The 16,925-nt window shown below is 36.9% G+C and overlaps 1 protein-coding gene across 3 annotated transcripts; it reads left to right on the forward strand.

Moving 5' to 3' along the window:
- Positions 1-8,802: 8,802 nt before the first annotated feature.
- Positions 8,803-15,512, forward strand: fsta (follistatin a). Of its 3 annotated transcripts, none has more exons than XM_047818449.1 (6): positions 8,803-9,002; positions 10,560-10,751; positions 11,188-11,406; positions 11,965-12,189; positions 12,564-12,797; positions 14,052-15,512. In XM_047818449.1, coding segments are annotated over exons 1-6 (951 nt in total). In that variant the 5' UTR covers positions 8,803-8,923; the 3' UTR covers positions 14,054-15,512. The 3 variants fall into 3 exon arrangements, with proteins under 3 accessions (XP_047674405.1, XP_047674404.1, XP_027018626.2); XM_047818448.1 differs by having other exon boundaries at positions 14,381-15,512; XM_027162825.2 differs by having other exon boundaries at positions 14,404-15,512.
- Positions 15,513-16,925: the final 1,413 nt, after the last annotated feature.

The raw sequence follows: 16,925 nt of genomic DNA on the forward strand, positions 1-16,925 counted from the left end.
CTATAATGAACACTCTGTCATATATACAATATGTTTATATTTTATTTATATTGTATATATATTTTCAGGTTTATGTATTATATACATTTGCCAGTGAACGTGCTAGTAGATGATAATATTTGAAATTGCGCTCAGAGAATCTTTTTTTTTTTTAATATAAACATGTATTAGATTCCTATATTATGCCTCTAGTTGGAGCTCTTTCTGACCTAAAGCATATTCATAGAAAATTTAAAAGGGAAAGTTATTATTAGTGTATAATAACTGTTGACATGACTATTATGATTGAGACAAGACTATAATTACATCACTATGGTGTAGTGACATGACTATTAGCATAGTGCATGACAATAGTGACATCACTATGACATAGGACATGGCTATAGTGACATCAGTATGACATAGTGACATCACTATGACATAGTGACATCACTATGACATAGTGACATGACAATAGTGACATCACAGAGAAATCACGGTGACATAGTGATGTCACTATTGTCATGTCACTATGTCATAGTGATGTCACGTCACTATGTCATAGTGATGTCACTACAGTCATCAAAGTGACATAGTAACATAGTGTCCCTTCCCCATACCTACCTTTTTAACAGTTCATCTGAAAACGAAGTCTTTCTGATGTTTTAATTCCCTTTTGAAAGAAGGAAGCTGTTGTGTTTGCAACTATGATAATGAGCACTTATGAGGATCAGCTAACAGTGGATCTCCCAAAAGGTGTGAAGTTTACAGTATGGACTGATTCATTTGCGCAACTTTCTTAAATAAACAATCTATGGTTGCATGTCGGTCTGTTTTTGTAGGGACTTTACATTTTCACACCCATAAGGATGACGCTGAACAAAACAACGTGTCAGTCAGATTTCCTCCTGGAGTGATCCTGGGCCAATAAAAGCTGTTATGGAGTCCAGACCTTCTGCCATCAGTCTAAAGGTCTGGATATGTGAGACCACTAAATTCCCAACAGCATTGGCTCTGTTGTGTCTGTTATTGCACAAAACAAATAATTTTCTAGACAAATTGTGTTTACAGGGTATGTGTCTCTCAAAGCTAACAGTGATTACAATCATGTTTCCCTGAAAATTTTCCCAAAACATTGTTCATTCTGATTAGTTTGTCAACATAATTGAATCACTGCTGATGCAGCATTATGGTTTATTTAATTGTATCACTCAGAGGCTGTCTATAAATTATATGTAGTTATGTTTGGTCACAGAAGAATGAGGCATGATGCAGATGAAGAGATTTAGTGCTTTAGTACAGAATAACACTTTTATTTATCTACGTAATTTATTGTTCAGCTATACGTGTATGTGTGCTATGTGTTGGGTTTTTGTTTATCAGTCTTGGCTTTATAAATGATTTTATATGTGAAATATCACATCAGCAAAAAAAAAATCCAAATCAATAAACATTTAATAGTCAGGCAACATTTTATAATTGTGTTCTAAGAAGTATTTCATATAAATATAGTCATTTATAAATATGTTGGAGTTCATGTAAATATATTCAAAATAAAAGCTCCAAAAGTTCTTTCACAAACTGCTCACAGCTATTCAGGATGAGCTCTCAGGTCATTTTTATGAATCATGTTCCATGTGAAGCCCAGAATGGGTTATAAAAATATTTAAATGTGCAGTTACAAAATCAAAACCAAAAAACGGTTTCAAATGACAAAAAGAAATCCACTGCAAATCAAAGACATGTTTGTTTTTCATAACTTAATAATTCATATTGAATTTTATAATTTGGTATTTTAACATGCAGTTTGGCTAGGTTTAATTTAGCTAGTATGCTAGCTAACATTAGATAAAGAGAAAAAATGATTGAATTTGGCATAAATAATACAAATTTATATATATATATATATATATATATATTAGATTTATTCTATATAACTATAAATATTACTTAACGATATTAATGATTGTTTATAACATTGTCTCAGATGATAAACATCAGAGTCGAGTTTAATTCTAATCGCATTAGAATAAAGGTACATATCGTATCTATGCTAGTAAGTTATTCTGTTTTAGTAATTTGTTGCCCGCCTTTTTCTCTTTTTTTTTCTTTTTTTCTTTCTTTTTTTCTTTTTTTGTTGTTGTTGTGGTTTAAAAGTCATGAATGAATGAGAAAATAAAAAACTTCTGAAGACGTTGTTTCTAGTAGCAACATCCCCTTGTATTGACTGTGTCCAGCAAGCAGCTGACGGTGATTGATTTTAGCTGGCGTTTCCACTGAAAGGGGATCCTAGTGAAGCGTTGTGGGAATGCTTTGGCTCACTGATCAATGCTGTGGGTAAGTCTAGTCGCAGAGCATCAGGCCAACATGGTGTCCAAATAGCTTCCAACCTGCTTCAGCTCATATTCCAACCAGAAAAACAGATCCACCCTAGTAGAAGGTTCATGTCAATAACTCTGCTTCTTCTTATTATTCTTATAGATAGATAGATAGATAGATAGATAGATAGATAGATAGATAGATAGATAGATAGATAGATAGATAGATAGATAGATAGATAGATAGATAGATAGATAGATAGATAGATAGATAAAAAGATTATTTGCAGTGTACATTATACAGTAATTTACATAGAGAGCACTTTCACAAATAGCAATAATGCTGTCAGAAATTCAATTTAGAAAAATAATTAATTAAATGATATGGTTTATTAACTCAAACATTTTTTCAAGGCTTTTAAGTGAAACCATTTTAATTGTGGTTGAATGCTGCCATCTACTGAAAGCAATCATACAGCTCATTGTATACAAGAACTTAAGGGTTAAGAACCTCACTCGAGCCCCGCTGTGACAGGATTTAAACTCACAAGCTTCTGCTTAGTACATCGTAACCACTGAGTTAATACAGTGTGGCTTGAATAACTTTTTTGTTGAAGGAGTCTCCAGTTTCAGCTCCACTGTAGCATCATCCATTAATTTTCCGTACTGCTTTCTCATCCCATGGTTACAGGGAACCTGGAGCATATCCCAGGAGACAAGGGTACAAGGTGCATGACACCCTGATTGGGATACTCAGAGGAAACCTTCAAAGTATGTGAAAACAGTCGGGAATCGAACCTCCAACCGTGGAGGTGCAAGTCAAACATGCTAACCATTAAGGCACAGTGGTTAAGGTTTTTTCAATATTCAACTTGACATAATAATAATAATAATAATAATAATAATAATAATAATAATAATAATAATAATAATAATAATAATAATAATAATAATACATTTTATTTAAAGGCGCCTTTCTAACACTCAAGGTCACCGTACAAAAGAAGAAGAAAAACAACAAAAAATATAGTTATACAATACTTACATAGAAAAAAAATTGGACTAACATTACAAATCATGATCTAGAATATGCTAAACTAAACAGATGAGTTTTAAGCTGAGATTTAAATGATGAAAGAGAATCAATATTACGGAGCTCAGATGGAAGTGAGTTCCAGAGCTGAGGTGCAGAGTAACTGAAAGCTCTGTTCCCCATCGTTACAAGACGGACAGAGGGAACAATGAAATGAGTGGAAGAAGAAGACCTAAGAGTGCGAGTTGGTTTTGGAGTATGAAGAAGATCAAGAAGATATGAAGGTGCAAGATTGTGGATAGCTTTAAATGTTAGAAGAAGAATGTTATACTTGATAAGAAAATTAATGGGAAGCCAGTGTAGCTGTTCCAGAACAGGTGTAATATGATGGATAGAGGGAGTACGAGTGATAATACGGGCAGAAGAGTTTTGAACGAGTTGCAGCTTATGAAGGGTTTTGTGAGGAAGCCCAATAAGAAGAGAATTACAGTAGTCAAGCTTACTAGACTGTGAATAAGAGTGGTGGTAGATTGAGTGGTGAGAAAGGAACGAAGCCTATTGATATTTCGAAGGTGAAAGTATGCAGCCCGAGTAACATTATTTACATGTGAGGTAAAAGAAAGGGTACTATCAAAGATGACACCAGGACTCTTAACCTGAGATGAGGGAGCTATGAGAGATTCATCAATGGAAATAAGAAAATTCGAAAATTTGTTAAGCACAGTTTTTGTGCCTATAATGAGAAATTCTGTTTTATTGCTATTTAGTTTAAGAAAATTTGCTGAAAACCATGATTTTATGTCAATGAGACAATCAGAAAGAGCAGATGGAGGGAGTTTGGAATGTGGTTTTGTGGAAAGGTAGAGCTGGGTGTCATCCGCATAGCAATGAAACTTAACCTGATGTTTATGAAAAATATGACCAAGGGGTAAAAGGTAAGTAATAAATAACAAAGGGCCAAGAACAGAGCCCTGGGGAACACCAGAGGTAACGGAAACTACAGAAGAGGTGAATGATTTTAGTTGAACAAACTGTGTGCGATCAGAGAGATATGAATGAAACCATTTCAGAGGCGTGTTGGTGATGCCAATAGTGGAAAGCCTGTCTAAAAGAATATCGTGGGAAATTGTATCAAAAGCTGCACTCAGATCAAGGAGAAGGAGGATGGATAGTAAACCAGAATCAGCTGCTATAAGCAAATCATTTGTGACTTTTAATAGAGCTGTTTCAGTGCTATGAAATGGGCGAAAACCAGATTGGAATTGTTCATATAGATTATTGCCAGACAAGTGGATATGAAGTTGAGCAGCAACAACTTTTTCCAAAATTTTAGAAATGAAAGGAAGATTAGAAATAGGACAAAAATGATTAAGGTTGTTGGTGTCCAAACCTGGTTTCTTTAGAATTGGAGTTACAGCAGCTGTTTTGAAAAGAGAAGGAACAACCCCAGTGGTAAGGGAAGAATAAATAATATCCATAATAAAATGGGACAGAGAGGAAGCAGTAGCCTTAACAAGGACAGTTGGTAAAGGATCAAGAACACAGGTTGAGGAAACAGGTTCTTCAACTTGACATTATCCACTTGTGAAGAGTCTTCAGAATGGACAGATTTCAGATTTCATTCAGTAGCATGTTGATTGTTTTTGTTGAACAACAAACTGAAGAGAAAACTACAGTTGAAGAAACAACTGTTAAGTAGTAACATGTTTGTGGATGTTCCCTAACATTAAAGAAAATAGTGCTGTGTTCACCTATAGAGGAAAAAAACACTTCAGGTCATGTTGTTACTGGAAAGTACTGAACTATTTTTGGCTATAACAGCATATTGTATTCTAAGGTTGTATGTAACCAGGAACAATTATTGGTTTGTTTAAATAAAATAAACATAAATGAAATTTTTCATACTTTTACATACTTTGACTCTGTTTATGACTAGAAAACTGGAACAGATTAAAATTAGATCTCAGAGCATAAATGTTAAAAAGCATCATTTAGTAGAAATTTCCAAATATAAATTGATCATTGCAAGTGTTCAGAGAGACTGAACACAGTTTGTTGATTTCTTCTCTTACACGCATTAAACCTGGCAATTAACTGGTAAAAAAAATGTACCAGCATCATTTTACCACTAGATGGCAGCGCTGTGTCACAAGAATTTTGCCACAGTCAACTTTAGTAATAAAAACAAACAAACAATGCTTTAAATTTTATATTGTTTGTATTTTAGTTAATAAAACTTAAATTAATAATAAACATTTTACAATTTTACTAGCCTTATGTATCATTCGAGTATTGCTAGCACGTGTTTTTTGTTGTAATTTAGGTGATAAGATTAAACACACACACAAACACACACACACACACACACACACACACACACACACACACACACACACACACACACACACACACAGAAACCACACACACACAGCTCAGCTTAGGCCTCAGGAGGTTAAAAATAGCCACACTACAAAGTGTAGTAGCTGTGATTATAATAAGCAGCTGTTTTTTTAAATGTTAATTCAATGACACTGCTTCAGCACTCTTTTAGTTAAGGTGGGATTGCCAGCATGTCTTTCCAGCTTCATTTAATATACAAGACATTTCCAACATAACACAAACGCTTGACTTCAGCACTGTATCCAAATGGCACCTTTTTTAAAAGCCACCATACACTTAAGCTTTAAAATGAGCAAAATAAACCTATTTAATATTTTGCACAAATGCACATTATATACTTTAAAACCAAAAGCTAACAGCTACTCATTTCATCAGATTAACTGAAAGAATATTCTCAACATCAGCACACCATGCTATGATTTATATTAACATCAAAAATAAGTGACTTCAGCTTGCTGTTCACATAAAGACCAGATGAGGGAGCACCACACTTCAACTACTGGACATGTCATGTAATATTTTTAGTTGATATTGATTTTTTTTTAAGCTGACTGAATTTCATCTTGCACAACATACCTAACATAAATAAATATGTATTTATTTATGTTTGTTTGTTTGTTTGTTTATATATTTATTTATTTGTTTAACAAGGTTCTAATCCTGTTCTAACAAGCCACAATTCAGAAGAGTTTCACATTTACTCAAACAACAAACACACTGCATGCAGTTCATCAGTTTTGTACAGCTGGATCAGATGATTTGGCAGCAAGAAAGCTGTAAATGTGGTTTACAGTGTAGGATCCTAAGCATACAGTAGATAAATCTATGACAGTGTTGTGGCTGAGATGTGTTGGTGGTTTTGCCTCCTGTAACACTAACACTTAACATTGTACAGAAAAACTCACTCACCGATGTTTTGAACGTTACTCAAGTACGTGATTCCTGGAGACACACTGGAATGTGTTGTTGATGAGAAAAGGACAGAAATACTTTTTCTTTAATAGTATGGTTGGAGTACAATCATGTGATACGATATGCTATTATTTCAAAACCACTACATTACATAGAATTTTGCATTATACTCTTTTTTCTAGCTTCTACCCTATTCCTTCTGCCAAATAAAAACTTTTAAATAATTTGTCAATACTCAGACTTATACTATTTTTGGGATATGATTGATTTTGGATGTAATATTTAATTTCAGGTACTTAGCACCCAGTGTAGATTGGTTGTTTCCTTGCATCGAATTATTGCTCCCTTTTTTAAAAAAAACATATTCATCTAGGCCAATTAATGTGGGACAGAAACGTTCTAGAACAGAACAAGAACTAGGGAACCCTGCCTTAAGCAACTCATTTGGACCCTAATCTACTGCACTACGTTGTGGGATTTCAATACAAAAATAGTTTATTAAGAATGTATTAGGTATGTTTTGGCCATATTAGGATATTTTTGGATATAGATATAATTTAGACTTACATTAAAATACTAACTAACTAGCTAAGCTACCCTGACTTACTCAATTCATTCATTCATTCATTCATTCCTCACTTAAATTTATAATGCAAAAACCTTATCTGTTTCTTTTGGTTGTGTTCATTTTGTCTGCATTTCCTGTTTTAGTTTCCCTTTGTTCAAGCATTTATTGATTCATTCATTCATTCATTCATTCATTCCTTTTTTTCATCTTCACTAATTGCTTTAACACAGTGGATTTGATTGCTGTGAGTTGTCCATGGAAGATCAACAGGCTGGCAGAGAGATAGACAGATTCACCCATTCATTGATTCATTGCTTTATTTATTTTATTAATGTTAATTCATACATATCCTTTCTATTTTCTATACTTCCATTTGTCTTGTTTTTGTTATATGCCTTATTTTGGATTATTTTTCTTTTACCTTCCTTGCTTTCTTCTTTCTGTCATGCGTTTCAATGTTAATTTTCATCAGAAAAGCTAATTAGGTATCTAACAGCTTGAGAAACAGAGCAATTAAATGTTTAACTCTATTCTTATTTTAAGGAACGCCTAAATTCATCATTAATTTTTTTTTCTGCATAAATGTCTAATTTTCTATCTGTCCTTTATTATAGGGTCTGTATACTATTTCGTATTCGAGTAATCCGAGATGTTGTAGTAGTGTTTGTGTTTCAGAAGAGGGCGCAATTTCACCAGAAAAGCCTTTTCTAAATGCCTTATGAACCACAGGACTGAAAAATGAAGCGTGGAAGCTTTTTGCCCGGCGGCTGTTAGGAAATTGAACATGATGTTTAAGTCTAGTTAAATCTCAGCAATTGTGAGAATTCTTCTGAATTCAATTCCACAGAATGCTACACTCTGTGAGCCAGTAAATGATGGCAGTGTGTTTCTCTTTGCATGGGAATAGAGCAGATAAGATCCAGTTGGACTTTGTGGACAAACTTTTTCCCATACTAGTTTCTCTTAATTTCTTTGAATATGTCAGACATTTTTTCCCCCACAAACCTCCATAGTTTCCCTAGTTTCCAGCTTGTAATAAGGTTTTAAGGTTAGTAACCTCAGGCTAGCATTAAAATGACAGAATAGGAAACTAGGTCGAAGTGATCAGATGCGTAAAAATGTCTTCTGCCTTTTTTTCTCTTCTAGTTACTGCTTTAATGGGTTATAAATGACCAGTTTAGCATTAATACAAATAAATAAATTTATTTATTTGTTTGTTTGTTTGTTTATTTTTTTTTTTAATTTTATATTATTTTATTTTTGGCTACTTTAGAGGATCTTTAGATTTTCTCCATCTTTCGACCTGGAGATGATTTTTGGCTCATTGTCACCTTTTCATTTGGTTCCAAGTTATTTGAAGATCAGCCTACGATCCACATCACATCCGTTACAAGTTTACCATCTATTAGTCTCCACTTTGATGTCAGACCTTCAGAAAAAAAAGTTTCAAGCAGACGTCATCTGATTAGGACTGAAGGAAAAAAAATAATAACTTCAGGATTTAAAAAAACAGTCCTTGTCCCCGCCCCCAGAGAGGAAAACTCCGCCCACTCAGCGAGTCGGCCCGAGACCCCCTTAAACACTTAAAAAGAGGTGGATCACACTCACGCTCACACATACATAGCCTACACAAGCCTTCATTCAGCACTGCCTTCCTAAGAAGATTAGGTATTTTGCGCTGAAGATTGTCTCCAGCACTTTTTTGCCCTGATCATGTTGAGGATGCTAAAGCGCGTGCAGCTTGTGTTACTCCTGTGGTTCTGTCATTTCATTCAAGAGCAAAAAGTGCAAGGTGAGTACTAACTTCTGCATGTCATGTCACGGGGATGACAGTCTTTCTTTTATTGTTTATTGTTTGTTTTTACCGTCGGGATCTTTTAATGCCAAATTTTGCGCCATGCATTAATTAATGTTGTGCAAAAGTTTTGGTCCTGCATTTTAAATGTCAGTGCTGGTCAGAGAGAGATAGAGAGAGAGAGAGAGAGAGAGAGAGAGAGAGAGAGAGAGAGAGAGAGAGAGAGAGAGAGAGAGAGAGAGAGACAGGTGCGTGTCATGCTGCGTCTGATAGATCCATAAGAAAATGAGGTTTATATAATGAGCAGATAAAGAGGACTTTAGGCCGGTGTTTGCGCATAAAGTTTTGTGTCATTTTGGAACGCAAAGCATTAAATATCAGTCATTAATTGAGGAAAACACTGACCACAGATCCATAGCGCCATTTGGGAATCTCAGCATTCCGAGCTGAATGGGAATCATGTGCATGCATGTCAGATGTGCAAAGGATTCCAAACGATTTCGAGTTTAATATCAGACTCATTTTTTTTTAATGATTGATGGGCAGCTTTCAGTGCATTTTTCTATCCTGCTCAGAAGCCTGGTTTCTTATCCAACCAACATCCAAACCTGAGAGATGATTTAAAAATAGTATGAAGAAAAAAAGAACATTTGCATTTTTTTCCTCATTTGATGCTTGAATGCATTCGTGAAGTGACGCGATCCTGTAAAGAAAAGTTTGATGAACCCTGCTGGGACTGAAGGCTTTAATTGGACTGTCTGGCGCATGGACTCCCCAAGGCACCAGAGCTGCGATATTAATAAATAAATAGGGCATTAGGGTAGCGTGTCTCAGCTAGATTAAAAACAGCACTCAGATTCATATTTATTGATCCACAAAATGCTGTTGTTTACGGATGAGAGAATTGCTTAGATCTGAGCCTAAACAGCCGGGTGCATGAGAGGTGAGACGGTGGGGAGCGCAGACAGAGCGCGCAGGAGGAACTGGAGTCTAGACTGGTGCTCACATTGTTTAAATGGGCGGCATTAACCTCATTAACCACACATTTTTCCTGTTTGATCATCTCGGGAACAAATCTGGAACATTAAGTGGAACATTGAGTTTGTTTGGGATTAAAGTGCTCTTGTTTAAAAAAAATCCGAGTACATAAATCATCATTTTTTATAAATGAGACAGCGGGGGAGGGATTTGTGTGTGTGTGTGTGTGTGTGTGTGTGTGTGTGTGTGTGTGTGTGTGTGTGTGTGTGTGTGTGTGTGTGTGTGTGTGTGTGTGTGTGTTGTTTGGGCGTCTTCCTGCCTTTGCTGGAGTATTGGATACAATAAGACGTTTATTTTAGTAACAATTGATAGCAGGATGCAATGTAACGAGTGTGATGACTTTGATTGTATTAGAACTAAGTCGGAACGATCTGGCAACCCTGGAGAGTCAGTAGACGGCGCGGTTAATACAGACTGCACGTGTTGTGTCTGGGTCAACGGCTTCAGACTTTAATGCGACTGGCTGTTTTTTAGCTCCCACCTTCACACACCCCCTTCCTATTTTTTTTCTTTCAGCTGGGAACTGCTGGCTCCAGCAGGGGAAGAACGGCCGCTGCCAGGTGCTCTATATGCCAGGCATGAGCCGTGAGGAGTGCTGCAGGAGCGGGAGACTGGGAACCTACTGGACCGAGGAGGACGTTCCCAACAGTACCCTGTTTCGCTGGACCATCTTTAATGGAGGAGCGCCCAACTGCATGCCATGCAAAGGTGCGAGTGGGAGTGCACTGGCAAATAATCGAATGCTCTACAGGAAACATCTCACTGAACCATTCATGCTCACAAAATATAAACTAAACAAACACGTCTGCAGCAAGATGCCTTAAGGCAATTCTAAAGATCTCCAATGTCTTCCAAGAATCTAATAGAGCACCTGGAGAATGTGGGCAGAAATTGGGAATATTTGTTTAACTGAACAAAGTATCTGGACTTTGAACTAAAGGTTTACATAAATGGAAAAATATCCAGAAATAAATAAGAAAATAGAAATATAATGCTACAGCTTTAGAAAAAAATGATGTCACAGTGTTTACTCATGTAAGTTTATTTCTATGAAATGATCTGTTCACTTTTCGTTCACTGCCTTTAGATTACCCAGTGAGATCAAACTAAACCTAATGAGATTTTCCACCTTACTGAATTCTAGAGACATGTGAGAACGTGGACTGTGGACCTGGGAAGAAGTGTAAGATGAACAGGAGGAGTAAGCCACGCTGCGTCTGCGCCCCTGACTGTTCCAACATCACCTGGAAGGGACCGGTGTGCGGATCCGATGGAAAAACCTACCGTGATGAATGTGCACTCCTGAAATCGAAATGTAAAGGACATCCCGATCTGGAGGTGCAGTACCAGGGCAAATGCAAAAGTGAGTGTTAGACTAAGGTTTGTTTGTTTCTTTTATTAATTAACTTCATGGCTCCAAGGTCCACAGTTTGAGTCTGAACTCAGGTTGCTACCTGTGAGGAATGTGCTTTGGAGTCTCGGATTTTTTTTCCAGCTCCTAGAAAAGTGGGTAAATGGATTGGTGACACTGAGGTGTAAACACGTGCATGCATGATGTCATGCATGATGTCCGTCCCCCCTCCCCCCATTAACCAAGGATAAAGCATCCCTGGAAGATAATTGAATGAATGGATTAAGGAATGAATGGATCAGTGGATGGATGGATGGATGGATGGATGAATCTAATAAATTAATAATGTTCCAGTTTCATTCTGTAGGTCCTACTCTGAGCATATGACTTTGAAACCACAGAAAAATATGAAAGAATAACAATTGTTTAATGCAAAGCAGTGCTGACATACAAGAGAGATTTTCAAGATTTTTGGCAGCTCGTTCACCCACCATTCAGGGGGGATTGTAAAAAGCCAAAACGCATCTATCCAAGATTACCTTCTGTTTTTTTCCTTTCTCTTTCCTTCAGAGACATGCCGTGATGTGCTTTGCCCTGGCAGTTCGACGTGCGTCGTGGATCAGACTAACAACGCCTACTGCGTCACGTGCAACCGCGTGTGTCCCGAGGTGACGTCACCCGATCAGTACCTGTGCGGCAATGATGGCATCGTTTACGCCAGTGCCTGCCACTTACGGAGAGCCACGTGCCTGCAGGGCAAATCTATCGGCGTGGCCTATGAGGGCAAATGCATCAGTGAGTGACATGGTTGGAAAAATACTAACGTTTCGATAGCCGATCTTAACGCCAACATTCCGAACCAGTCCTGACCTTACTTACTCCCATGACAATGGCTTGCAATTATTATTTTGCAAAGAAAAGTCGTGGGTGTCTAACTGCTTGCAGATGTTGGCCACATCAGCCTATCTCTCTTATTACAAAACGAGTGTAACTCACTTTTTTTGTGCAACCTTTACCTCCCGAGCGCTGTTAAACAACAAGTATGCTCGTCCCTTTTGCCTCATGTGATGTAGATCCAAAATAAAGCATCTGTTTTCTGTTTTTGCGGTTCCCGCGAGCCCAGTCGTCATCTGTATAAAACGGTTTCTATTCCGTTTTTTATTTTCCAGAGGCAAAATCGTGCGATGATATCCAGTGCAGCGGAGGGAAGAAGTGTCTGTGGGATGAGCGACTGGGACGCGGCCGGTGCGCAATCTGCATTGACGAGACGTGTCCCGAGAGTCGCGCGGACGAGGCGGTGTGCGCGAGCGACAACACCTCGTACCCGAGCACGTGCGCTATGAAGCAAGCTGCATGCTCCATGGGCGTACTGCTGGAGGTTAAGCATACAGGATCATGCAACTGTAAGTAACGTCTAGCCAAAAAAAAAAAAAAAGACAATCCAGTGCCACCATCACACACTTCCAGCATCAATCCTCTTGCTTTCTTCGTAAAATGCATTGCAACCCAACCCGCTGTCCAGATCTAAGAGAGGACTCAACATCGGAAGTGCATGACTGACTTTATACAGTTATTCTCATTTATTATGAATATTGTGAAAAATCACGGAAGAGTAGCTACTAATTCATACAACTAACAACAATATATGAGCTGACTATTTTTGCAGAGATAACACACTGTAACTTTTGATTCTCACTCCAAGGTTGCCAACATTTTACCCAAGCAGGCTGCCTATTTTGTTTTTGTTTTGTTTCTTTTGATGTAGGTATTAGAGACAATGCAACATGAAATCACACCAGCTTGTTAATTCCATAATACTAAATTCATGATAATCATGTAATTATTTTTATTATTTTATTATTTTTACTGTTGTCTAATTTTTTTTTTGCTTTTGGCTGTAATCAATCATTTCAAAATGCACTATGTCACCATATAACATCTATGCCAATCTGTACAAGGTTTAGAAAACAATAGCATCCAAGCATAAGGTGGTTGTAACATTGGTGCTGGTGCATAAAGCTTAAATTGAGTTCTTTTTCTTACATTATAGACTACCTGTTAGCAGGATTACAGCCCTGAAATCAAACGAACATAAGATCTGTGACATTCCACTTCAATCATATGGGAAACACAATCAAACAATCAAAAAGGGACCAACTTTACGATCACCTTATGGAACCTGCACCGTCTTGCAGGAATAGGCAGAAAACCGTGCTTACATATTTACAACTATTTGTGTTTGAGTAGCTTTGTTGTGAATGTCTTGTCTTACTAGGATATAGTGAGGGCCTGGAACCAGACAAACTGACTTTTTAACCATTTATTCCAATTTGGCTAAAGATTCATTGTGTTCAGAATGTCTGTAACCTCTCTGAGACATCACATATGGTTCCAAGTCCTTATAATGGACTGCATATTCGTTTTTTCTTTCCGTTTTTTTTTACTGTGTATCTTTTCTTTGTGTTTTTTTTTTTTTTTCAATTTCCCATTGTAAAGAATTCTGTAGAATGATATACCTCAAAAGTGTGACTGGTTTGCTGAGGTCAGTCTAGAGCATGGGAAGAGCTTCGTGCACGGTGTCCAAAATGGAAAATATGAACCAATAAGAGCCAATCCTATAACGCAAGAGCACTTTTTTTTGTTTTGTCCTCTTACAGGAATCTGCGAAATTAGAGCTGAGCCAATGATGCCCCCCTCCACACACACCCCACCCCCACACAAATGATCAGAACTCTCTTGTACTCTCTGTCCATGATTACGTAAAGCTTGTTGTGTAATTAAGTGTGAGGGCAGAATTGCCTTGTTGCCTAAACACGCACACACATACAAATACACACTATACACACACACACACACACACACACACACACACACACACACACACACACACACACACACACACACACAAATAATAGCTGGCAATCACAGAAGGAATACAAGCATTCACTTAGATTCTGCGCTGTTGTGGTCTTTATTCATACAACAGCTACCGTATATTCTCCCATATAGCCATTACGGAAGACCAGGAGGAGGACAACGACGAGGAGGATGATGAGGATGAGGATGAAGACCAGGACTACATGGCTTCTGTCCATTTATCACCAATACTGGACGGATAAACAGCCATCAGCCAGGGGAAAAGTCCTGTGGCAAGGAAAACCATGTCCACACTGTACAAATGTGTATGCTAATTTATTTTTCGACGAAAAAAAGGAAGTATACATATAGTTCAGTCTGATAGATGTTTATTTATGCAGTGTTTCATAATTTATACTTTTTCGATGTCTGACGTACTATCTTGATCATGTTATTTTTGTGTTCACTTGGTTTTATTATTATTATTATTATTATTATTATTATTATTATTATTATGAACTATATTTGTCCAAAGAGAAGCAGTGTTATTTATTGTGAATGCTATAGAGTGTAAAGTGTGCAAGTCTTCTTCAAGTTGTAAATTGCATTCCCCTTGCTGTAAAAATCCGCTTATCGCTATCCGTTCTACTATCATAGATGTTTATTTCACACTTATCTGCATGTCAGCCTGTGTGTTTATTTATTGGGAAGAAAAAAAACTGTCACTCTTTAATGTAAATGACATGTTCCTGGTTTTGTTTACTCTTCAAATTGACCAAATGGATTTTCCTCAACATTTCGCTCTACAGTGCAACGTGGTAACATTTCATTCACGAACCAGTTCTCAAGATAAAAAAAAAAAAAAAATTGCCTTTTATGATTTTTTTTCCTCCAGATTTTGGTGTTTTGTCTTAGTTGTATGTATTCAGCTATTCAACATTGTCTGATATTTTATTGTAAAGAAAAAAAAGTGCCACTAACACGTTTCTGATGTATGATCATGGCCAACGCTCTGCTCTATAAGACCTCCGTCTGACTGAGCTGATGTGATGTAGGACTGAGTATCAACATACTGAACAGTATCGGTTCTTATTGTTTGTCATTTTTAAAGTACATTTTTATTTTCTGACATCACAAAATAGTTATAAATATATAGTTTTGTATTTTTTTAATGTAAATGTCATATGTATATACAAAGTTTGATGGTATTTGTACAGATGTGAAGAGTGAAACAATAAAAAAATAAAATGAATGTGATTTTATCTTGGCGAGACTTGGAAGTCTTTTTTATTTTTTGCTTTGTGTAAACTGTTGCTAACTTCTAAATTTAGGTTGGATTTCAAAAACTAAACATGCTGGAATGGTATTTGGGGAACTCGTATATAGAAATCTCACTAACTTAATTAGCATGTGGTGTTTCAGCCAGCTTCAGAATTATCGGTGCACTTAACGATTGTTTATATATAGAAAACTTTATAGTCAAATGATTGGACAGAAAACTACTTACAATTTCTCCAACAAATATCATTCTCAAGAGACCTCACTGTATCCTTGTCAGGGTGTCTGGATACTGAGTGTATCCTGGGTGGGCAGCAGTTCAATATAAAGCATCATACATGCACTCATTCAGACCTAGAGGATATTTAGACCAACTATTGGCAGAGATGTGTTTGGCTGAGGAAACTAGAGAACCCCAGAGGAAAGCTGGCAGACACATGAGTAACCCAAGCTTGAGATCAAAGCCAGGACTCTGGAGTTGTGAGGCAGAAGTTCTACCCACTGCACCACTGTGCCACCCTCATTACAGCATTCCTTATTAAAATACCTGCCAAAATATTTATTTTGCCTAAAACTACTGCCATTTTTCTAAAAAAATAAAAATAAATAAAGTTTCCCGTAATTTTCTTGTTGCTTGTGACCAAATACGAGGTTGCACACATGTTAAATCCTTTGGTCATCCATCACCATGAGGAAAAACAGGAAGCTTTCACCTCAAAAGAGACAAATGAGTGTTGTCAGATAACAGTTGGAAAAACTATAGAAATTATCTTGAAAAAACTAGTTCCATTAAGCACAATCAAGTCCAAGAGCATACCGTCCCCACACACAGTAAGGACACAAAGAAGAGTCTGAAGGTTATAGTTTCAGAATGAAGTATCAGACACTACTCTAAAACATGCTGCTGATTGTCAACAACTTCACATCAACGTCTTTTCTCAGAGCAAACCACAAAGCTTTAAACCAAAATCCATTTTTTAGCCAGAAACACCACCGACATTTTGACTGACAAAAGGCTGTATAAAAAGGAAAATCCCTCAGTTCACTGTACATCACAGTACTGAAACATTCATGGTTTTTGCAGGAAGATACATGATGTTTTTTTATCTGGGAAAGAAGTCATTATTTGACACATACATTACTGTACATCACTGGGAAATTCTTATCTCCAAATTTTCCCAGCTTAAGAGGTTGGGGTCAGAGAACAAGGTCAGGATGATACAGTGCTTTTGGTGTAGAAAAGGTTAAGGGCCTTGCTCAAAGGCCCATCAATGGCAGCTTGAACCCCACAACCTTCACATCAACAACCACTAGTCGTAACCGATAGATTTCACCATCACTGCTTATAAAAAAGAGCAATTGTTTTCAATATCATTCGTGGGATGTACCAATAGTTT

This window comes from Tachysurus fulvidraco, chromosome 9 (genome assembly GCF_022655615.1).
Source record: "Tachysurus fulvidraco isolate hzauxx_2018 chromosome 9, HZAU_PFXX_2.0, whole genome shotgun sequence".
NCBI lineage: Eukaryota > Metazoa > Chordata > Actinopteri > Siluriformes > Bagridae > Tachysurus > Tachysurus fulvidraco.

What these genes read in the sequence shown, in the direction of transcription:
- fsta (XM_027162825.2), top strand. Translation starts at nt 8,924, where the DNA reads ATGTTGAGGATGCTAAAGCGCGTGCAGCTTGTGTTACTCCTGTGGTTC. An exon ending in TCAAGAGCAAAAAGTGCAAG is followed by an intron (nt 9,003 to 10,559) that starts GTGAGTACTAAC and finishes TTTTTCTTTCAG; the next exon opens with CTGGGAACTGCTGGCTCCAG. An exon ending in CTATGAGGGCAAATGCATCA is followed by an intron (nt 12,190 to 12,563) that starts GTGAGTGACATG and finishes TTTATTTTCCAG; the next exon opens with AGGCAAAATCGTGCGATGAT.